Genomic DNA, 25,287 nt, shown 5'->3' with positions numbered 1-25,287 from the left:
CCAAAAACTTACTGGATGGGAGTTCGTAGAATTCTCCTCTACAGCTTGTTTAAGGTATTTAAGAGGGAAACTTGACGAATGGGGTTAGACAGAATGTATTCCGGGAAAGGGACGCCTTTGCCCAGTTCCCATTGAGAGTTGTTTTCTCTCTTTCGGCAGTCGTCTGGGTTCCGGACTTGAAGCTGGCAAAGATACAATGTCCCTATCACACCCCAGGGTGATGCATTTTTAATTCTTATTTTTAGCTTTGCATTGTGCTTGAATAAATATATATTCAATATATACATATATAGATATATTAAGTGGTGTATTTTCATTGCTCATTTCTATGATCCTTATTATTCTACTGCTGTGATTATTTTTTGGAAGTGCACTTGTGTGCTGCATTTGACATTCAACATATATACCTTCCCCGTACAAACCTTATGAAGTGCCTTAATAAATGAATTACTCAGACTAAGAGCTCTGCATTGTTGGAATTCCTTTTATTCATGTTTCCTCTCAGTCTCATGTAAAGCAAAACAGATGGTTACATAATGTGTGTGTTGTAGCAGCCCTATGATGAAGCATGCCACTATTAGTGGGTGAGGGCACTTTTATTCCATAATTGGGATTCCAGAGAAGGAACTGACTTTAAAGCCATACCTCCTCAATCTCTTTTTGTGTTTTGGTCCAATATTATTACCTGGTGCACGCCTTTGTGTATTGGGGGGGGGGGGAAGGAGGGGGGGGGGGTGGCTACCCATCTTACCCCTACACAGGTTCTAGAAAGTTCTTCTCTTCCCCTGTCAATGTCCCACTCTGTCTTGGTTGACAATATGCTGCGCAGTTGAAGGGAGGCCTCTGACGATGTCAGATTCCTTTGCTTACAGCAGAAGCAAGCACTATGAAATGTAAGTCGGGCCACAGGTAGTAAAAAATCATAAAAATGTTACTGGACTTGCAGGTCAAATAACTTGAATAATCTACTCAAGCATAACTGTAATGTACTTGACCCATAAACAGGTCTCAAATTGTGTCATCCTGGGCAAATATTTTAGTTTTCTTCATTCTCATTCTCACCTTCAAATATGTGAGCTCAGCATTTCTACTGTACAAAAAAACTCTTCTGTTTGATTAAATAGACTAAACATTTGGTCCATGTAAAAAAAAATCTAGCCCACATATAGGGGACAATTGATCCATGACTTGCCTCTTAGTTTACTACCAGCATTGCTATCAGGGCAGGAGTGTTTCTCAGTTTATGTTTAAACACTCACTTTTAATAAATATAATACAAATGCATGATGTGGCCGCACACTGTCATTTACAGACCGTAAATGCCCAATAAATGTCCAAAAACCCTCCACTAACTTGCAGCTTTACTGATAAAACTATATAATCTGTTAACAATCTGTGAAAATTGGGTTTCGGAAAACACCTATCTTTTGCACATCACTAAGTAAAGTGCTCCAATTTGTTTTTATCCTAATAAAATATTTTTTCATCACAGGGAAGTACAAACAATGGACTTTCACAAGTACTAAAATATATTTTTTAATGTTTGTACAGTTTACTTAGTTATTTAAACTGTGTGTGTGAGAAACCTGATACCCTACAGCCTTTCATTTCACACACTTTCTACAGCAGGTCAGACAGGTCACCTTAAAAAATCCTGCAGTCAGAAGGAAAATCAATTGTAAGACAAACAGACTTTTGACCTCTCTCTGAACACAGAGCATATGTGTCAAGATAAACAAGATTTAAAGGCATTTTTACTGCTCCTCCACTTTCTGACTGAGCAGAACACTTTGCTCTTTGCCAACAGCCAGAATGGGCAAGTAGGTACTAAAAATAGCTCGACCTGATAAAATATGACTTGCTATAGCAAGTGGGCACATAGAGTTTTCGAGGCCAGGTGCAGCTTTGCTCCCCCAGCCATCCTTGCAGGATAGCCCATCCTGACACATGTATTCCCCTTTGTGTCACTGTCTGGGAGGAATACACAAACTCCAAAAGCAGAGCCATTCCCAGCCACGTGATCCAGGGCAAATGGTTAGGACAAGAAAATGGCAACTTCTTCAAAGTGACATTTTCAGAATTGTGACCTAAAATCCGATTTTACCATTCAATCAATCGATCAATCAAGGATTTGTAAGGCGCAACTAATCACCCATAGGGTCTCAAGGCGCTGAATGTAGGCGTGCTGCTCAGTCGAAGAGAAAGGTCTTGAGGTCCTTGCTGAACTGCTTCAGTAATGTGGTCTGCCTGAGCTTGAGGGGAAGTGTGTTCATTAAAGAGGATTTTAAATTACATTTCATTTGAGTCTAAACAGGCTATCTCTATTTGCTTCCAATCCAATAAAAGCACGTAAATATAATAAGGCAACCCAGTGTCAGCCAATGGGAGAGATAGGCCTTACAGTAGTTACAAATTACTTTAGGAGTTTTTCACTACCAGGACATGGAAAACCTAAATACACATGTCCTACTTTTAAATCTCATGCACCTTGCCCCATGAGCTATTGAGGCCTACCTTAGGGTAACTTTAAAATATTTGTTAAAAAGGAACGTTTAGGCCTGGTAAAAGATTTATTTTGCCAGATTGAAATTGCAATTCAAAACTAAACTAGTGGCTGCAATGGCAGGCCTGAGACATGTTTTAAAGTGCTACTTTAGTGGGTGTCACAATGCGTACTGCATGTCCACACGTAGCATTTAATTTACAGGCCGTGCTTACGTGTAGTACCACGTACTAGGGGCGTACAAGTAAATTAAATGTGCCAATCAGTTGTAGAACCAGCAAAAGACCTTTAGCCCTAGTTAGTAGTGGTAAAGTGCAAAGAGTCCTAATGCCAACAAAAGTGGATTCAGCAAAACTGGATAGGTGAAGACAAAATATTTGGGGGCATACCACACCAAGGATATCAGGTCTCACACTGGTGTGCTGTGACATTTGGGTTACAAGTTGGCCCATAATTGTGTGGAAGTTTTGAAAGAGACATTGTTGAACATGGCTCGCTTTATGAAAAACCCTGAAACATTTAGCTTTTTCCTCCAAGCCTATTCTGTCTACCTGTGCCAGACTTTAGGTCTCTGGGCACTTGCCTGCTGTCTGGCAGAGGGGAAGTGAATACCCTGTCATGGTAGAGGGGAAGTGAATACCCTGTCCTACCAAAGGTAGGATAGGGTAAGGGAAGGATGTGGCTGGAGTGCCGCACCCCGCCTGCCCCCCACAATAGGTCTACTATTTACCTGGGGGTGCGGGTGCGGCCCTGGTTGCCAAGGGTGCTTGTGCTGCCCCCGTTTATTGAGTAGGCCTGCAGGGTCTTCAGGCACCTGCGTTCAGGATAAGGATCTCTTGAAGGAGGCTAGACCTGGGTGGGCTCTACACCGCCCCCAAAAGGCCCCAGAAGAGGGGTTGGTGGTCGGAGTGGAGCCAAATGGGTACATGCCAAAGGATGGGCCACTTAGGAGTGGACCCCTAACGGGGGGAGCACCTACTGAAAGGGAGCCAGCCGGATCCAAGGTGGGGAGTCGTTTCCCTGGTAAGTGGTTGTGGGCCACAAGCATCAGCTCTTTGTGTGGGCAGGGTGGCAATGCAAGCCCGGGTGCTTCTCGAGTGGGGAGATTGCAATGGCCAGTGTGTGCAGGACCAGCCATGGTAGTACTCGAAGGGTGCCTTAGGCCTGGAGGGCCGGGTAAAGCACAGGCCTGGCACAGTCGGCCCGTACCAGCATACCAATGCGCTGGAGACCCCCTGTGTGGTGCACTGGGGCAGTGGCCTGGAACCTCATCTGCCTAACCGCATCTGGGCACAACCCAAGAGCAAAGGAGCTCAGAGCACTTTCCCTCTGCCAATGCAGAGTGAAAGTGCAGGCGCCATCCATACAATTTAGAAACTGGCACCACTACCCGTGTGTGGGTTTGAGTACTCGGGCCAATACATATGAGGGTTAGCCTTTCCAACTCGGGTGTCCATGTCTACGACCGGGAGGGGTGGTTCCTATGTGAATACGCACATAGCCAAAGTGACCATGGTATGCGTACTTACGCACAAGTATTTCATTATACGAAAGGAGCCTGAGGGCTCAGGCCAACAGAGGCGCACAAGCACCATGGTGGTGGCTGTAGCCACGGTGTCACCTGCCTTGGCAGGATGGTGTGTGCGCCAGGGCATAAGTGCCCGGGAAGTGCCGAACACCCACGCACGTTCGCACCTCCCATGACAGTTGCTCTACCCATACAGTAATATGGAACGCTGAGGCTTATTAAATCCAGTTGCAATAATGGACTGCAGGGGAGCAGCCTTATACTGTTTGGTATTGTTGGACTCAGGATGAAAAACCTGAGCTGCTGGTAATAGTAGTTTTGTCATCACTGCCCAGGAAGTGCCACTTCTAGGAGGTGGGTATTTTTAGGCACTGGGACTGGTTCTGGTGCCCTGTAAATTAGGCTTCATTCTATAGGTACTGGGGGAAAGCACATCTGCACATTCCCCAGAAGACCGCTGTAAAACTCGGGCATCCAGAATGACAGATCCCTGCCATTTGGGTCTGATGAGATAGATGGGGTGAAGGTTTGAGACACTTCGCCTCCTGGAGCCATAGCCTGGCGCCTATAAAGATAAAGATCTGCATTCCAGGACCCTAGGGCAGACAAGGAGGAAATTTAGGGGAGACATCTGTGGTTCAATGGAATACCCTGTGAACCTCCCCCCTCTTCAAAGGTTATACCTAGATTAAATAGTGGTACTCAACGTCTGCAACTTAGAGTACCATCGATGGATACGCAGGACCACTGCGGCTGGACTGCACCAGCACACTGTCAGGGGAACCTAGATGCCCAGGAGAACAACAGTCCAGGAGGGGGATCTGCACACTTTTGCCTGCTGTTGTGTGGCATCCTGAAGTGGCTCTCCAAAGGTAGCTTGGCTTGCCCCCTGTTCTCTGCAGAGGTCTCTGGGACATCAAGGACCTCCGGAGAGACAGGGCTCGAAAAATCATTAAAATGTTACTAGACCTGCAGGTCGAGAACCTTAAATAATCTACTCAACCTAACTGTAATGTACTTGACCCGTAAACGGTTCTCAAATTGTGTGATCCTAGGCAAATAGTTTACAGAGTCGCCTTTTTCTTAATTATCACACATGATTGCACCTTCAAATATGTGAGCTCAGATTTCTGCAGTACAAAAAAAACTATTTTGTTTGATTAAGTAGACTAAACTTTGCTGTATGCATCACAAGAATCTAGCCAACATACCCATGAGGTCTAGCACACATAACCTAGGACTCCTTTTAGTTTACTAACAACATTGCCATCAGGGCAGGAGTGTTTCTCAGTTTGTTTAAACACCTGATTTTAATCAATATATTACTAAACCATGATGTGGTAACATATTGTCATTTACACACAGTAACTTTCCAAGAAATGTCCAAAAACCTATCCAGTAACTTGCAGCTTTACTGATAAAACTATATAGTGAAATAACAATCTGTGAAAACTGGGTTTCCGAACATGTATCCTTTGCACATCAACATGTAAAGTATTCTGATTTGTTTTCATCCTATTAAAATATTTTCATCACAAAGAAATATTAAAAAAGGCCTTTCACAACTACTGAAATATATTTGAAATGTTTGCACAGTTGACTTAATCATTTAAAAGTTGTGTGTTAGGAAAAACCTGACATCCTATATCCTTTTTTTTTTTTTTAATTCTAAGCAGCAGGTCATACAGTTCACCTTACAAAGTCCTGGAACTCTGCAGTCAGAAGGAAAATTAATTGTAAGAAAAACTGACTTTTGACCTCTGTCTGTGAACATAGAGCAAATGTGACATAAGAACAAGATTTAAAGGCATCTTTTATTGCCCCTCCACTTTTCAACTGAACAGAACACCTGTTCAGTGTCAACTGCCAGAAGGGACAAGTAAGTATTGAAAATAGCTTGACCTGATCAAATAAGACTCGCCCATGCAAGTGGTCGAGTGGATTTTTTGAGCCCTGTGGCTCAGAGGTGAGCTTGAGTCTTCACCAAATGTAAGTTAATGTATGCCACCTGAAGTTGTACTCTGTGCCATTGAACATGTGTAATGTGTGTCCCTCACTACTTCCAGGTGACTCCGGCTACCCAAACCTGTCCAGGCTGTTGACACCAATCAGGGATCTGAGGACAGGGGCAGAAATTCAGTACAATGAGGCACATGGGCGTACATTTGGGCTACTGAAAGCCAGGTTCCGGTAACTCCATGTAACTGGTGGATTCCTATACTACGCCCCTAAGAAGGTCTGCAAGATAGTGGTGACTTGCTGCATGATGCACAATTTGGCACTCAGACGCCATGTGCCCTAACTGCAGAAGGAGGGGGAAGACAATGCACCTGTGGCACAGAGGACACTGAAGACCATGAGGGGGAGGAGGAGGATGTGGTCAATAGGACAGCAGTACTTCCACTGGCACTCAGGTAAGACTGCACTACTGTTTATACCTCCATTACAGTTAAGTGCTGTGTGGCTGCTGTGTTATGCCAATTACTACCTTTACTCCTCAATTTACAGTCACTTATGCTTTCCCGTTTTGCAGATGTTGGTGTGGTCACAACTGTGTACTGATGTGATGACTACAGACTGCTTCAACACATTTGTTGGATGGATTCACACATTACAGGACCTTTGCACAGGATAATACAGTTTGAAACATTGCATATTGTTGTATGATAAAGCACAGAAACTTCAGTTGTGTTCAAGGGTGTTTATTGTAGTGACAAAAAGGATGGGATAGTGCAATAAGGTGGGGTGATGGTGGACGAAAACTTCTGTGTAGTGGCCCAATTGGTTTGTTGCACAGGTCCAGTATCCATGGGGTCATAGGAAAAGGTGCAAAGGCAGCCCAAAGTGAACAAGGTGTCTCGTGGCACACAAGGGAGACATTCAGGAGGGGCTCATTTCCTGATGGTGGTTTGGGTCTTGGCAACAGTCTCTGGTGTCGTCTGGGTCGCATGGAACGTTTGCGGGGTGGTTCTTCTGCTGCAGAGGGAGGGGTGCTGGTGGCCTGTGCGTCCTGTGGCAGGTCCTCCGGTCCACTAGCTGCAGCAGATGTGGAGGGCTTTTCAGTACACTGGCTAGTGGAAGGGGCCCGCTGTTGTGTTGTGGTGTACTCACACATGATGGTAGCCATGTCACCCACCACCCCTGCAATGGTGGTCATGTTGGCATTTAAGGCCTGCAACTGCTGCATGACCTCCTGGTGGTGTACCCCCTGCAGCCGCTGGTTCGCCTGCAAGATGGTAAGTACCTGGCCCATCTTGTCCTGGGATTGTTGGTAGGCCCACAGGACATGTGTGAGTGCCTCCTTGGCAGTCGTTTCCCTGGGTTGGGCCTCCCCCTGGTGCACAGCTAACCTCCCATTGGTCCTGGCCCCCTGTGCCTGTGTCCCATGAACGGTGTGCCCACTCCCACTTACACCAGGACCTTCATCGTACTGCCTGTGTGGTTTCTACTCGGGTCCCTGTACAGGTGGGCACACAACTGATCAACATGTCCTGGGGAAAGAGGTTTGGAGAGGCTGGATAGCTGCTGTGGTGTTGGAGTCGGATGGTGGGGGGGCTGTGGTGGACTGGGTGTGGAATGTGGAAGCTGACTGACCAGTGGTGTCAGATGGGCCAGGGAGATCATCCAGATCGGGACATCCAGAGTTGCTATCATCACTGAGGGCATCTTCTGGTGGGGGACGGGGTTGCCGTGGCACATGCTCGCCGCTGACATTGGCTGGGGTACATGTGGACATCTGAAAAATTTGTTACAGTCATTGTCTGGCACATATTCAGTATTTCTTGCTTTCCCTGTGGGTTGGGTGTTGTCCTCCCACCTTTGGTTGGTGTATGCTGGTGGACTGTGGGATTGGTAGTACTAGATGCTGGCCATGCTTTACTGTTATGAGTGCATGCTGAGCTGGGAGTGGTGTGCTTGTAGTGGGTAAGGCATGCAGGGGTACACAACTGAGGGTGATTATGGGGGTGGTTCACTGTATGAGATGGAGTGGGGTGAAGGGATTCAGGGTGAGGGGGTGACATGCCATGCAGGTATCGGTGGTGGTAGGGTAGAAATGGTGACTTACCAGTGTCCAGCCCTACAGTGAGGCCCGCTGGGTGCAGGATTGGCAAGACTTTCTCCTCCCATACTGAGAACTGTGGGGGAGGAGGTGGGAATCCACCGCCAGGCTTCATGATGGCAATTTGGTACCTGGAGGCCACTGCACGCACCTGCCCCCGTAGGTAGTTCCACCTCTTGCGCATGTCATCCTTTGTGCGTGAATATGTTCCCACAGAGTTTACCCTTTCCACGATCCTCTTCCGTAGCTCCATCTTCCTGGCAATGGATATCTGCTGGACCTGTGCACGAACAGCTGTGGCTCTACCCTGACGATTTCCTCCACCATCACCCGAACTCCTCATCTGTGAAACAGGGATTCTTCTGTGGGGACATGCCTGTTGTGTGGTGGGTGTAGTGTGTGTGCTGTGCAGAGTGTGATAGGTGTTGGAGTATGGTGTGTGGTGTGTGATGCATGAAAGGTAAATAGGTGGCTGTGGTTTGTGTGTGCAGTTCTTGTATGATCTTTTACTGGCAAGGTGTAGCTAGATTTTGCAAAGGATTGTGGGTTGTGTGGGGTGTGTTTTATAGTGCTGTTGGGGGGGTGTATGGTGTGTATATGTGTGAGGTGTGGCTTTTTCAATCTGGCCAATGTTTGGCTTCTGTTGGTGTTGGATGCCCAATTCTACTGCGGCGGTGAGCGCTGCCAAAGGCTGACTGCCGTTGACTGTCCACTGTGGTGATTCCTGGTCCATAATTTGGAGTGCGGTGTATTGATGGTGTAGCGGGGAGGGTGGTGGGTCCGACAGTTTTTCACCTCCATTGGGTCTGGCAGAATTGTTGTTTTGCCTGCTTTCTGGCGGTTTTGTGTTTGTGTGTTATAATGTGGCGGGTGGATTGCCGCCTCTGCAGGAGTCTGTTGGCAGCCGTCATCACGGCAGTCTTCGGAAAAGACCACCAATGTCATAATGAGGGCCTAAGTCTGGAGACCGGGCGCACCAGGTGCAGAGAAGCAACGTACTGCTTGCACTACTGGTGTGTGGCCTTCCTTGTGAGGACCACTGCACCCCGAGACGGCTTGTGAAGTGGACGGAAAACTGTTACAGGACCCTGCTGGGGGCTCGCTGAGGTCACGTGGGAAGCATTTCTCTTGTGTGACCCTCGGCTGCACACTCCTCATTGTGTCCTGTGCCCATTCATAGGTTGGAACCTTTGGAGGAGTTGGTACAACCCAAGGAGTGCTTTTCTTGGCCTAGTGCTGCACGATGGAACTTGCTTTTAGTATGTTTGTCCGAAGAGCCCAGTACGGCTAAGGTCATAGTGTACTTGGCAGAGTACCTCAATCCAGAGGGGTACGAAAGCCAAGTCCGGAGTGGAGCCGGAAGGTCTGGTGTGGTTCAAGTCATCACACCCCAGACTAGTGCCTCCTGTTGAGGAGGTATGATGCTAGGAGTTAGTTGAAGAAACCTGGTGCCGCCCGGGAACCCCAAGTCATGGTATTCCTGACAGTATCCTCTTTTTGAGGCAGTACAGCACTGGGCACTTTCCACATTGGATCAACCCTGTCTGGGGCCACTGGAAGTTCACAGGCACCAGACAAGGTTTCTCCAGCCCGGAGAAAAGGACCTGGTAACTTGTTGTGTACAACCTGAAGTGTTGAGGGCGGGTCCAGTCAACATGCCCCGACGGCACCTCTCCATTACGGAGGTGCTGGATTTGGATACTATTTGGTAACAGTGGATTGTCTTACTGGGCTGGGCGCCTCCTAGTCTAATGGTTGGCCCCGATGGCTATCCCTTTGCGTTTTGCAGACCTCTAAGTGAACTTCCTAATTGGAGCCTGAATGTCTCCTCCTTAATTGTAGACTGCTATCTTTCCGTACCCTCACCTTAATCCCAACACTTGGGGAGTTGTGACTTAGCCATAAGAGGCTGGGTGTCCCAGGGAAAGTCACTGTAATCTTTGGGGTTGCGGTGAGACGAGGTTAACTGGAGGCTGGTTGGCAGGTGGAGGGCGGGATGAGACCCAGAGGGTCTGCAAGCGAATGGGCATCCACTTGCTAGTTAGTAGGGCATCACATTAGGGTGCCGGAAGAGAGTGCGTACGAGAGTGTGTACATGCATACTTGCGCCAACTGATACCCGGGCCCCATGCCTAGGCACGGGGAGGATGTGAGAGAGTGAGTCTGAGTGAGAACTAGTGAGTACTGGGGCAGCACGGTGGTGTTACTGGTTACTATTTGGCTTCTGCCAGGGAGTTCATAAGGTTAGCATCACATTTTACTAGCGCAACTGAGGCCGTTGGTCTAGGAGGGAGTGCAGTCATACTGTGATATATATTTTGCTACTACTGTCAGCCCCGGGGGGACCTCTGGATTAAACATAATACACTGATCATGGGTAACATGAGGGTGGGCCTAGTGCTAACAGTGGGTGAGCACCTTATGAGGGGTGCGGGGAGGGAATGTGTGGTTTCCTCAAATTTATATACAATGATCACTTTTTAACGTGGTTGGGCCTATTATCGTGTGCTGCGTTGTTCATTGAGATTGACGCCCAAGTTTACATCAAATATTATTCTGTGTTGTGTGCTCATTGACATTTACACTCATATCACATTGTAATCAAACTGCGTTAATCATGTGTGTGTTGAATACGATTGGTCTATACATACAACATGTGTGAAGTCTCTTTTTTGGACATTCAGCCAGGATATTGTGGGAGCGTGCTGTGCTGCTGCTTGAATATCTGGACTAGTTGGTTAGGTTTTCCAAGGGGTTCTGTAATTAGTGCCTTTAGGTTAGAATTGGGACATACTAATATAATTTTCCGGTAATCAATTTCAAGGAACAGGTATTGGCAGCATGGGAGGGAACACTGAGGTATGTCAGGAACTCCTAATTGAAACTAAGAATTAGATTGCCCTGGCAGGAGAATTTGACCATTATAGTGAACAGATTAGACCGTGCATCAATCCTGCAAGAAGGGGAAACATCAAATGCAAGCAGGAAGAATCTTTTAAAAAGGCTGTTAAAGGAGGCTGTAGCTAAAAAGTATATTGAAGATTTTTTTAAATACCACAAAGTTCTCATTTTATCTTACCAGAACTTAATGGAAAAATTTGACTTTACTTAAAGGATATAAAAAACAGAAATGCCTGGAGTTGGACCTTGATACTGAGACTGGGGCAAGTGCCTGAATTTATTAATTGGAAACTGGGAGCTAATAAGAGTGAAATAGACAAACTAATGTCTAGGTTTTATAAAGGCAATGTCCTTATATTGCAACATAATATTCTATTTTGCACATATTTTGTAAGGCAGGGGAGGAGCTTATTAGTTTCAGTTTATGGAGTTTTGCATATCCGAAGGGTAAATGAATGAATGGATCAGGTGATGAAATGCGATAATAAATTGCTATGTTTCAAACTTGCTACAATTTTATATATTATAAAAGAAAGTATAAAATTGTTGGCTCAACAAAGTTCATAGCAATATTGGGGTGTTGCACTCCAATACAGAGTAAATTGATGGATTATTAACTGGAACAATGACTAATAAGAGTGATACCAGTATGTAATTTTGTCCATTTGGTAAGGTGATATCCTAATACTACAACATACGATTTTATTTTTTGAATACAGAGAAAGGGTGACTAATATTTTCAGTTTTTAGGCTATTGTAAATGTGTAAAGTAAATGAATTGATGGATATCATGATGAAAGGTTTTAACCTGCTGCTATGATTTTAAACTTTGTAGATATTGTTATAGATAGTATATAATTCACTGGCTCAACAATGCTCAGTGACACAGCTAATGTGATAACCTGCAGCTATGTTTTAAACCTGCCAAGGTTTTAGCTATTATAAAGCAGAACGTATGGAATTGTTGGCCTTACAATGTTCATATTGCTAAAGGGGTTAGAAAAGTATCCTTTAGGTATGTTTCCCTATGGGCTGTGTCAGGAGGATAGGTTATTTAGATATGACATCCCTCAAAAGGTTCCAACTACAATAAGGTTATATACTTATTACCTCTTAGTGGGCTCATTTAAATTAGCATTTCCCCCCAGATATTAGAGTAAGTGGATGGGCTCCCTATACAGAAAGTCTGTAACTAAGTGGACAGTAAAGATACTCAGACTGGATACATTTAGATTACATTTAGATTAATTTCACCAACTCTAGAAACTCTATTTTGCACTTTATAACAGCTGGGGTTGTACTAATAAAGTTAAGATATTCTTTTATAGCTGTTTGCTGGGTGTTTTTATGTTTTTGATGGAATTATGCTTTTCTAATGTTTTTATATATGTTATGTTTGGATAATGTGTTATTAATTGATAATGTTTGTTTTGCCTAATTGACATAATATCACACAATACACTTGATTTGCTCTGACAACAGATAAACCTTATAAAAAACCCGAACCCACCCTAAGATGAGATGTAACTCAATCCAATCCAACAATTCAATTAAATGCAAACGACAATGCAATGAAGAGCATCTCATATTCGTGCCCAAAGTATGACAAAATTATACACAAACATTATACAATTTGGCACAGCATATTTCACTCAAGACTGACACCTCGCTCTGTCTCATCCATACATCATATTTCCAGTCCTGGGCTTTTTTGCTAGACTAAAAAACTAGGCAAAACTACAACTTCAAGCACACAGTAGGTTCCTAGGTGGGAACCATTACTCAATCCAAAACACAAATTTAATCAGCTCAATACACATTTTTAACCCACTGCATTGCTCAATGAATCTCAGAACCCCTCTGAAACAAGACATACTAAAGCTGTGCACCCAGCCATTTCAGCCAACATGCAATGCAGTTGAGCACTGATTCCAGTATGCCATTCAATTCAATACAGTTCATCACACAAACAACTTAATTCCCAATCGACACATTGCTCGCATTATTTGACCTTCAGTTCAGCCATTGACAGCATAGACCAACAGATTCCACTCTGCAGAATTCTTGGGGTAGCATAGGTTTTGAACTCTCCATCCTTTAGTTTGTATCTGTCTTAGCTAGCTTACTTCACTGATTTGAACTTCAAGGATTCTAGTCCAAATACATTACTAACCACTTGTTGAAGCTTGAATCGCCTCTAACACTCACCACCAAGTCAATCCATTACCAGCTCTTAGAAATCTGTCTGTCTCCTTTCTAATCATGGATAGCAAGGATCTTGGTTAAAATCAATATAATCAAAACCAAACTGCTGCTCAATAACAAACACATCAGAAACGCCATCATTGCAATGTTGTTCATTTGTGTTTGGTCATTGGTGGGAGCAGAACCCCTGTACCCCGAAACTTAGGACACCCTCAAATTTAAAACACCCAAAAATGTACCTTTGGCAATTCTGCTCCGGGGTTTATCTTGCATTAAAAGGCAGCCTCCCCAACATCAGACCCAACCTTAGTTTAGCAGAGTAGCAAATAAGTATCTGGGACCACTCAATAACTGAGTTCTAGACCAGGGAAAAGCTAAAGGACTTTATTACAAAATCTCTAAATCAAGTGATACAGTTTAAATGTTAAATCCCATGAAGGCTGCAATCAAAGTACATAACCAGAAATATTATAAGTCCCAAATGAACAGCAAAATCATAGAGCAAAAAGACAGTCACTAGCGGAATCGGAAAGTCTTCTGGCTCACCCCCAAAACCAAGTTGGTTGTTCTGAGATACAATTCTTGCATAGCAAATAAGAACAAAACTGCAGCGTCACTGAGGCACGATTAAAGATAGCAAATATTGGACAAATTAGAGCTCAGAGCATCACAGGAAGATACCATAACACTATCCCACTTTCAAGAAAACGTTGAGCATCTTCGGTTTCACCGTGTCAATAGGAAGTTCAAACTAATATAAAACATTTATACAAAAAAACATACACCAGTGGACCAGTGGTAAACCCAGCAATGGAACTACATCTGAAGGACCTAGAGAAAAAGTAACATTGAGAACAAGAAGAAAGTTAATTCAAAATACATGCACAGTAGGAAATTTTCTTTGACACCATATAGTTTTCGCTCTGCGGAGCCTGTCAGAAGAGAAGACGAGCAGGGGTACAAGATGGGAGAAGGAAGAGCAAGAGTGAGATGAACAGCATCAGAACAGCATCCATGTTAACTAACATGTAGTTTTCATGAAAGTGTGGCCTTGCTAATATATGTTAATAATACAGTGCTGTAGATTACATTTAACTTGTTTCAACTGTAATCATGTTAAATCATTATTTGCATAACAGATCTATAGTAAAAACATTAACTATCAACATTGTTTCTTCACAATAACACAAACCTAAAAACAACCACTGCGCTACAGGAAAAGCAGGCAATCTGGTTCACACTCCTGTGCAATACAGGTTTTTCATTCATCCAAGCTGTCCCCACCTTTCAACCTGAGCTATCCCTTAATTTACTCCTCTGTTGCACCATATGCAATTCTTTACTGAACCTAGCATACAGGAAATAGCACCCTCCACCTACAATGCCCAGCTTGAACCCTTCGTTTTTGGATTTACAGCAACCTCAGGCATGGCAGGTGACAATGATGGGGAAGTGGGATGTGAGTGTAGAGGGAGAATCCACCTCTTTCCCCCAACCCACTGGTTACCTAACTGCCAAGCTGCAAGTAGTAGGAGTATTTAGTACCATCCAGAGAAAAATACTACCCTTTAACAGCTGTTATCTAACCTTCCATGACACACATACAGTGGCAGGGCCTACGAGCGCCAGTAGAGTGATCAGATGCCCGGATTTATCAGTATCGGTTTTTCAATCAACCAATCAATCACGCATTTGTAAAGCACTGCTAATCACCGGTCAGTGTATCCAGGTTCTAGATTGTAGGGTTTAGTTGAAAAGCCAGGTCTTGAGTTTCTTTCTAAATTCTGCCAGGAAAGGTGATATCCGGAGGTGGAGGGGAAGGCTGTTCCAGGATATGGCTGCAAGATAGGAGAAGGAGCGGCCTCCACTCAGGCTGTAGCGGATGTGCGATGTCTAGGGGTTGCGCTTGTCATATTTATTCTTCTCAAGAAATTTCAACACAAACATCAGATGAAGATTAAAGCTTCTTCTTTTACGTCTCTCTTCTATGTTCCAAGGAGGAGGTCTGTCCGCCGTTCCCTCAAGGAAGCACAGTAAGTAATAATAAGCAGTTTATTCTCCTTCTTAGTTCGATACCGTCACCCTAAACACCATGAATGTGCACTGAAACTCAAATGGTAGAATGGGGGTTGGGGGGGTTCCCTTTTAGCCTTTTAGATATGGGAGGAAAAAAAAGAATATAAAGAAACATATATGTTGTCCCAATAGGGTAGTAAGACTTATTCTCAGCCTCTTCCCAGACATGCAAGACAAAGCCCCCACCCTCGTGATTTCTCTTTGTTAGAACTACTGGGGCAGTCGGATAGCCGCAAGTGTCTTTCCCAGTCCCTGCACCTGGCCACGCTCCTCCTGAAGTGTGGCGGGAAGATGCAGCTCCACGACAAACGGCGTCCTGAGTCGTCTCCTGGTCTGCTTCGGGTTGTTCCATTTTCGTCATCTCCTGCTCTGGGTCACAGTGAAGGGGGAGGTCCCCACCGTCTTCTTCAACTCCAGTCAACCCCAGAAGATGTCTAAGCGTCTGCTCTTCTTCCGGTCACTCGGCACTGTTCTCTCCCGGCTCAGCCTCTGGTTGCCACTGCAAAGATGCAGTCTCCAAGTCTGGCCCCTCTTTTCTTCCTGACGCCAGGGTCAGTACCCAGAAGTTATCCTCTAGCCCCTCCTCCTCTTCGGAATGTAAACTTCTCTTAAAGGGATGGTATTCGTCCTGCAGGGGAGAAGAGGGACGTATTGAAATCTCGTTCTCCCGGCAATTGGGCAGTTGCTGACAAGGGCTTCGTAGGTGTGTGTCAACATCTTGAATTTGCATAATTTGTGTTTGGGGAGCCAGTAGAGGTTTTTGAGGTGGGGGGTGATATGGGACCATTTGGGTAGTTTAAGGATGAGTCTGGCTGCTGAGCTCTGTATCGTCTGAAGTCTCCTCATGAGTTGAGCGGTGGTTACTGCATATAGGGCCTGATTACGACTTTGGCGGAGGGGATTACTCTGTCCCAAATGTGACGGATATCTGCCCGCCGTATTACGAGTTCCATAGGATATAATGGACTCGTAATTCGGCGGGCGGGATATCCTTCACATTTGGGACGGAGTAATCCCCTCCACCAAAGTCGTAATCAGGCCCATAGTGTGTTACCGTAGTCTGAACGGCTGGTGACTAGGGCTTGAATGACGGTTTTCCTTGTTTCGATGGGGAGCCAGTTGAAGGTTCTTCTGAGGGTCTAGAAGCAGGCAGAGGAAACTGCCTTAATCTGTTGTTTCATGGTGAGCTTGCTGTCCAGGATGATGCTGAGGTTGCAGTGTGGTCCATCGGTGGGGGGTGGTGGGACCGAGTTCGGCAAGCCAACAGGTGTTGTTTTAGGGGGAGGAGTTATTCCTAAAGATCAGAACTTAGGTGCTGTCAGGGTTGAGCTTCAGACAGTTGCTTTTCATCCAGTCAGTGACACTATTCATGCAGTTTTGGAAGTTGGTCCTCGTGGAGGAGGGGTCTGCTGAGAGCAAGAGGATGAGTTGGGTGCTGTCAACGTAGGAGAACATGTTGAGGTTATGGGTCTGACAATGTCGGCTAGGGGTATAATGTAGGTGTTAAAGAGGGTGGGATTGAGGGATGAACCTTGGAGGACGCCACAAATGGTGCTCTTTGGTTCCGAGGTGAAGGGGAGTAGGCAGATTCTCTGAGTTTGTCTTGTGAGGAATGATGTGATCCATCTGACGGCATCTCCCTGGATCCCGATGTGGTGCAATCTCTTGATGAGCGTGTGGTAGGATACAGATCGAACACTACAGAGAGGTTGAGGAGGATCAGTGCTGCCAATTCTCCCCTCTCGAGGAGGGTGTAGATGTCATCAGTGGCGGCGATCAGGGTTGTCTCAGTGCTGTAGATGGCACAGAAGCCAATTGGGAGGCGTTAAGCAGATTGTTTTGAAGTTCGCTGGGGTCGGAGGTAGGTTTCTTGAGGAGAGCTCTGACTTCTGAGTGTTTCCATGTGTCGGGTAAGGTGGTTTTAGAGATGGATGTGTTGAGGATGGTGGTGAGCTAGAGGCTGATCTCCTTGCTTACAAGGTTGAAGAGGTGATGGGGTCAAGGGTCCCTGGGTGCTCTTTAGTGGATGGAGTTCATGATGGTTGCGGTGGTCTGTGCGGCAAGCTGTTCCCATGTGGTGAGCGAATGGTCTGGGCTGGCGTCTGTAAGAATGACGGGGATGTAGAGGTCAGTGTGTTGGGATTCGAAGATCCAGTTGGTGGATATCTTGTTGTGGAAATGGTTTGCTAGCTTGTCGCAGAGATCCTGTGAGGGTGGTACAGTGTTCTTGGTGGCAGTAAACAAGAGAAATCTCTGATGATGTTCAAAAGCTCCTTTGTGTTGTTGGTGCGGTTTGCTAGGGAGTCTTCTTTTGCAACTTTGAGGTGTCTGTGGTATTCGTTGAGGGTTGACGTGAAGGGGGCTCGATCTATGGTGTCTCTGCTTGTGAGCCATTTTCTCTCCAGTTGTTTGCAGCTGCATTTCACTGACCTGAGTTCTGGTGAGTACCAGCTGGCTTGCTTGGTGGATCTGCAGATCTTGGATGGTGTGATGGGGCAACTTGGTTGGCGCAGTTTGTGATCCAGGGGATGAAGTTCTTGGTGACCTGTTCTAGATTGGTTGCAGGTTAGCGTTTGATGGTGTTGAGGGCTTCAGCACATTGGCTCTGTGTTACCTTGCTCCAGTTGCATAAGGCGGAGTTGGGAGACTTGGTGGCAGTGTACGGTGATCCTGAGATGGTGGACGATGGGGTTTTCGGTCCATGTGAGTTTTGTGGTGTGACTCTATTTGACTCTTACTGGCAGTGAAGACTGGGTCAAGCATGTGTCCTGGGCTGCATGTGGGGTTGGTGACCAGCTGGGTGAGGCTGATGTTAATCATGCGTTCCAGGAAGTTTGCAGAGTTGGTTCTTGGGGGTCATCAAGGCGGAGGTTGAGGACGCCGAGGAAGATGTAGTACTTGGACTCGATGGCTAGTGGAGTGATGAAGTTGATGATGGCACTGCAGAAGCTCGGTCGTGGTCCAGGGTGTCTGTAGGTGAGGGTGGTTCTGATGGTCGTTCTGCTCTCAGTGCAGAGCTGGAACTTTAGGTGTTCCATGGTTGGTGTGGTGTCATCGTTGGTGGTGATGCAGTGGACAGTTTCTCTGTTGATGATGGCGAGGCCTCCTCCATGTTTGTTGGTTCAGTCTTGTGTGAGCTTGTAACCTTTGAGCTATTCCAGCAGATTTTGGCAACTTTAGCTCATGTCCCAGTTTTCAGAGAGGGTGGACTGAAAACAGTGGAAGGCATGTTTTACTGTGTTCAAGGGAAGGACTAGTCAGCAGCTCGAATAGGAAAGCAATTAAATGAACAGTTATGGTACTGGGTTTAAAAGTGGTATTTAATTTATTTCCTCAGCACCTCGTGGACTGTTTCAATGATGATGAGCGCTGCTATTCTATGTCACTTGGCTGATGGAAATGTGTAGCCCTTCTTCTATTTCTGGGAAATGTCCTGATTTTTGGTTTTCAAAATCTAGTCACCGCAATCCCAGGCACACAGTGAGCTACAGAAGTGCACCATGTAAATTCTGACATCGTGCAGCATCTTGGAAGCATCTTCTATGCCAGCACCCAAGCTATATCGTCAGATCCCACAGACTAAACATCACATCCTATGCAGACGACACCCAGCTCATGCTCTTAGAAGATCCTGCCAACACAAGAATCAACTTCCACAGGTGCATGATGAGCATCCCCAACTGGATGAAGAACAACTGCCTGAAGCTCAACATAGTTAATGGAAGTGCTGACCTCTAGCAACAACACCTCCCTTTAGAACTACTCCTGGTGGCCCTTGGATCTAGGACCATCACTCAAACCAACCGACCACGCCAGAAACTTTGGCATAATCCTGGACAAAAAAGCTGACCATAAAGTCCCAGACCAATGCAGTCCCCTCTGCCTCCTTTCACACACTTTGCATGTTACGAAAAGTCTTCAAATGGCTCCCAGTGGAAACCAGACGTACCACCACTCAGGTCCTAATCAACAGCCAATTAGACTATGGAAACGCATCCTATGCTGTGATCACCACCCACCTTCTGCAGAGACTCCAGACCATACAAAACTCCGCTGCCAGACTCATCGTCGACCTCCCCAGATAGACCCACATCACCCCCACCTCAGAAAACTCCACTGGCTCCCATGCAGAAGAGATGCCAATTTAGGCTGATGACCCAAGCCTACAAAGCACTACACAACCAAGGACCAGTCTATATCATCCATCGCCTGAACTTCCACCATCCGAGCAGACAACTATGCTCTGCCTTCCTCTCACTCACCCACGCCCCCTGCATCAACCAAAGTAACATTGGAGAATGCTCCTTCCCCTACCACACAACAAAATCCTGGAACGGCCTCCCTTTGCATCTACGGTCTTTCGCCTCTATATTGGAATTCTGGAAAGCACTCACTCAACATATGGCTGTTCGAATGAGTCACCTAAACCATCATGACCCTCAAGCGCCTGGATACCCTCTTGAGTGATTAGTAGAGCTATATAAATGAACTTGATTGATTGAAGTACTGCCATGTAGTGAAGGGCTCATTGCAGAGGTTAAACAGTCACTGTTCAGTTGTTTATTGCTGTATTTAGGTGTTAAACTGGCACTAATAAGGCGAAACCTTTGTCCAGAAAGTATGACCATGTGTAAAAATGACAAAATAATACTATAAAAAAATGTGCTGCATAGTTTGCCTTTTTTTGTGGTTTATTTGGTCATTCCTGACGCGTAATTTGGTCCTTCCTTGCTGCATAATTAGAGTGGCCCTGACTGTACCTCTCCTCCTGGTACTTCATCCCAATACAGACTGCAGCTGCTGTGCAACGTGGGATCACTATTGTTCATTCCTCTGCTCTGTATTTGTGGTAGCTACTACTTATACAGTGATCCTTTCCAGGAAGATAAACACCACAGTTTTGTGTAGTGGCAACAGTGCCAAGACTTGGTAGAAACTAACACTGACAGGATGGTCTCAACTTGGAACATGTGCTTCAAGGAAACGTGGGTAAGACCAAGAAAATACGCCTTTCCTCAAGACCATCGGATCTTAACATGATGTATAGGGACCCCTGGAGGTCCACGCACACTCAGGAGTCACAACTGTTTAGAAAATTAAATATTAACAGTTTAATAAAGAGCATATAAAGTAGCAAAAAGTACAAATGAAATTGGTATCCCTAAATTGTTTTGTGGGAGCAGTGCAAGTATATCAAACAGAATAATAGTATAGACGATGGGTGTTCACGATTAAATTTAGAAAAGCTTAAACCTTCCCACTAAATAAATAAATATATACATATATATAAATAGGAATTAATATAATTTCCTTTATCTGTTGGATGAATGCTTGGTTCTTTATTTTTATGTATTGTTTTGCAGTTCAAACCGTCGAAATTAATTAGACTGGGGACCCCCGAAATCTCTGACTCAGTAGAGGTCCCCAGATTAACAATAATGGTTCAATGGCGGTCCCTGTATTCCAGTAATGATTAAGAGGGCTCGCCACAGAAGTCAACAAGTTAATAACCACTGCCGTACACAATACGTAAATTAACAACCAATTAACTTCCGCAGGTGAGTTTTGGTTGCGATTTAGAGTCTCTGATTTGATCGTTCCCATAGTACATTTTCCTAGCTCACCTACATGTAAAACGGCCGCCTTCTTCCTACTTAAACTGATCATCCGCAACCCTATCAACAGTTCTTGATAGGACGGACGACGTTTTGGTTATGAAGTCGGTACTTCCGGGTCGCATGCCATCCAATCACGTGGCTGAACACATTCTGGGAGTGGGCGGGACCCGTGATACATAATCAATGAGCATTAAAAGCTCCTCAGCCAATTCTTGTGCGCGATACAGCATTCGCGACTGCCTATTGGCGATGGTTTCCGCGCGTTCATTTGGTTCAGAGTGTCAGCATCGCCTCCCGTAGTTTGATGTGGCACCTCGCAGTCTCAGTGGAATTCACTTTGTTGCTTGACAGCGTAAGGAGATTTTAGTCACGGACCGGGCAGCAGTTAACCTGAGTCGGGCGGCGGTAACCGATTAGGGCGCAGATAGACCGTACTGCCTTTACACACGATTCTGGACGCGGCGGCAGCATAGACAATCACAACAGTGTTAACACCTGGCGGTGCGAGCATGTGATAGATGACCACTTGGTCGTATTTTTCACTGACTGTTCGGTATGGTAGTTTTTTATACCTAGTTGTAGCTTTTGTATTGAAACGAGTACGCGATCTGGTTACTATGTGGGAGAACTCTGCCCTCTGAAAGGCAGTTTATTTGGTCAACTGATGAAGAAACACGATAGGTATGTCTTCCACAGCTGGCCAATCAGCTTTCCATAGACAGGGTATTTTTTGGTTTGATAATAACTTTGGCCTCGTTTGACGAATCTTCTTCAAAAAACTTTCCAAAAGTTAATCTACCTCCTCTCTTTCCTGGCAAGTTTTGGGGTGATTTGTCAAGTGGGGGCAGATTAAAAAAGGGGGGTTCCAAAAGGCAAAATCCCCATTCATTTTCCAAAAACTTCTTATGCAGGGCTACAGCAAAGATGGCTGAACTGAATTACACCAAACTCAGCAGGAAGCTAGATCTTGGCCTGCAGATTGTGCTTTTTAGGCTTTGCTGTAAATCGATTCAGTAGTTTCTGAGAAATTAAGGGTGAAAATAATTGTATATTTTGGTAGGAGGGGTCACAAGAGTCTCTGAGACTCACAGGAGTGTCAGTTTAGAAAATATAGTGTTCTGATTGGCCCAGGGAGCTTTATTTCCTTTAGGCCATCTCATTCTCGCAAGAGTGAGACTCCCGCAAGCGTTCTGACTGGCTGTCAGCAACATGAGAAAAAAGTTGCTTTTAGCAATTACAGGACTCGGGGACTCTAATGGCCCGGGGAGCCCACGCCCAGGGCCGGCCCAGCAGCTATGTCCTGTGGTCCCACCTCTGGGACATAGCTGTTTCCCTGCCTGTAGCAGCACAGGTGGGAAAACCTGTGTTTGCTTTCGCTTGGTAGAAGCATTTTTAAATCTCCTGCCAATCGGCAGCAAACATCAAGTCCACTTCCATCTGGTGGGAGTGAAATGATCCGCAGCACAACATGAGTAGTTGTAAGAAGTTTAATGGTAGACTGGCCGGGAGGGAGACTCTCTACAACTACAGGACACAACACATCCCCTCTTCTCATAATAATGCAACAATTGAAAGAAAAGGGAAAAAAAACATGATTATCGTACAACAAAGTCTTCAAATTTCTTGGGCAATTTCAACAAAGACTTGTCACGCACACTTACTCTAGAATAATCACTCCTATTGGTCAAAGATTTAGCAACCCCTGATTTGGTGTCAACATCAGATACATTTTCCCGTCCAACGCAAACCGGAACCTTCACAATCTTCCCACCATTCCACACATTGCCATCACTCAACAACAGGGAATATTTATACAATTTAATCACCTCCAGGGGCTCCGAAAACTTCGACTCACCCTTAGCGTTTTTTCCGGCCTTCACAACTCGAACCATATCACCAACTGCATAATCACCACGCACCACTTCCCCTGCTACCTTCTTCCTCTCCACCGCTTTAGAAAATAACGCCCTAGGTTTCCTTCCTCTTATACTCTAAAACGATGATTTCCCAGCACACCATGGGAAGTTGTGCGGTAAGACCAAATCAAATCTTTTACTGCCTTCCGCCAATTTATCCCATTACTTATTGCCAATTGCAAACCATCCTTCAAAGTTCTGTTCCACCTTTCCACCAAACCATTACTTTGTGGGTAATAAACAGACGCTCTTATGTGCTCAGTGTCATACCTTCTCAAAAAGTCAATCATAATGTTTGATACGAACTGCACTCCGTTGTCAGACACAATCGTTTTGGGAACCCTGTCCAATTCGAACAAATCCATCAAAAATTCCACCACACGTTTGGTGCTGACATTCTCCACAAACCTCACAACAGACCACCTAGAAAAATAATCCACAAAAACCACTGCGTACTTTAGATTCTTTCCCATCACGTAAAATGGACCCATGATGTCAATGGCTATTTTTTTCCAAGCACCATCAGACTTGTCAGATTCCACAGGAGATTTCTTTACCACTTTTTGAGACTTGGCACTCCACGTACACAGCACGCATTCCCTAATGTGTTGCTCCACATCTCTATCTAAACCAGGCCACCAATATTCTGATCTGATCCGTCTTTTTGTCGCACTCATTCCCAAATGACCCTCGTGAGCCAACTTCAACACTCGTTCACCCAAAACAGTCGGAACCACCAAAAGTTCCCCTCTCAAAATTACACCCTCTTCCACACATAATTCCACATTAACCTGTCGAAAGCACTCAGCATCACAGGAAGCACCACCTTTTGATGGCCAACCATGTTGACTATAATTCATCACTTCCTGTAAAACAACATCATTCTGTATTTCCTTCGCCCACTCTTCATGAGAAATTCTCCCCTCTGTTACATTTCCCACATCAATTTCAACAATAGCTATGAGCTCATCAGGTTCATTATATTCTTTCTGATTTTAGTTCGTAATTGAACTATAACATTCTTGCCACCCATTGAGCAATCCTAGGTGTAGCCCTAGACCTTTAGTCGAAATTACCACAATCAACGGTCGATGGTCTGTCCTGATTACAAAATGCATTCCCCACACATACCTGCGAAAGTGGTTTATACCTCACCAACAATGCAAAGCTTCCTTTTCAATAGTAGAATATTTTTTTTCTGCTAAACTCAGGAAGCATACGCAATAGTCACTTCTCTGCTATCTCTAACTTGCAACAACACTGCACCCAGTCCCACAGAACTGGTATCAGTGTTAATGATGATGCTATCCCAGGTGTCAAAAGGTTTAAGAGCCGGCGCCAATGCTATTTGTTTTTTCAACAAACTAAACTCTGATTCACATACATCGCTCCACACTAACCGTTCTTTCAAACACAGCAACTTCCTCATGTGTTTAGTCTTGTCTGCAAACATGGGAATACATTTCGAGTAATACTCTGCTAAACCCAAAAAAGATCTAAGTTGATCCTTGTTGACAGGAGAAGAAGCATTCTCTATGGCAGCCACCAAATTTGATTTATGAGAGATACCATCTTTATTTATCCAATGACCCAACCCCTGGTACACTTATCTTACATTTTTCTAATTTGATTGTCAAACCACTCTCCCTCAAAACACTCAGAACCGTTCTCATTGTACCATCATGATCGGCTTGATCTGCTCCAAAGAACAAAATGTCATCCTGAAAGTAAGTGACATGAGGAACATCTTTCAGCAAGTGATGCATTGCTCTTTGGAACACAGCTGACGCCAAACCAAAAGGCATATGCTTGAACTTGTAAGGCCCCTCTGGTGTGACAAATGACATCATCGCACGCAACTCTGGATGTAGGTCTATCTGGCGATAAGCAGATGACAAATCCAGGGTGGAAAATACACTAGCCCCTCTCACAGTTGATAACATTTCTCCAATATTAGGTAAACAATGTCTGTCAACCCAGATTGCAGCATTCAGCATTCACGAAGGTCCAAACACAACCATATATCCCCATTAGCTTTCTTAGCAATCACCACTGGAGCCAACCATTCTGACGCTTCAATCTCCTCAATCACATCCTGTTCACACAACCTAGATAATTCTTGCCACAACTGTTCCCTTACCACCATAGGAACAGGACGTGGTTTATGAGCTTTAGGAACAGCATTTTGTTTCAATACAATTCTATGCATGAATCCCTTCAGTTTTCCTGAACCCTTCCTGAACACTTGCGGAAATTCTTCCACTAAATTGGCATTTTTTACATTGTATACATTAGAACATGTCCCCAACACTTGATCAGGATGATTTGGATCAAGAATGATACCAAGATCCTTCTGCTGTGGCCAGTCCAAAATATCAGTACCCTCCTCCACAAAATACACCTTAGAAGTTACAGCTGTTCCTTGAAACTCTAGTAATGCCTCCATGTACCCCACTAGCTCAATAGACTTGTTTTCATAA

The 25,287-nt window shown here is 45.0% G+C and overlaps 1 protein-coding gene across 3 annotated transcripts in view; it reads right to left on the bottom strand.

The window, feature by feature from the left end:
• The window catches only part of PPCDC (phosphopantothenoylcysteine decarboxylase), a 356,777-nt gene extending 335,761 nt beyond the window's left edge, over window positions 1-21,016 (bottom strand). For 2 of the 3 annotated variants that reach the window (XM_069222152.1, XM_069222154.1), the window contains exon 1: window positions 20,898-21,005. In XM_069222152.1, the coding sequence (XP_069078253.1) occupies window positions 20,898-20,940 (43 nt within the window). In that variant the 5' untranslated portion in view covers window positions 20,941-21,005. Of the gene's footprint in view, window positions 1-20,897 lie in introns of all 3 variants that reach the window. The other variant, XM_069222153.1, reaches the window with a different exon arrangement.
• Window positions 21,017-25,287: the final 4,271 nt, after the last annotated feature.

The sequence above is a fragment of the Pleurodeles waltl genome, chromosome 3_1, assembly GCF_031143425.1.
Source record: "Pleurodeles waltl isolate 20211129_DDA chromosome 3_1, aPleWal1.hap1.20221129, whole genome shotgun sequence".
In the NCBI taxonomy this organism is placed as follows: Eukaryota; Metazoa; Chordata; class Amphibia; order Caudata; family Salamandridae; genus Pleurodeles; species Pleurodeles waltl.
This window is presented reverse-complemented; position numbering and strand designations above follow the sequence as displayed.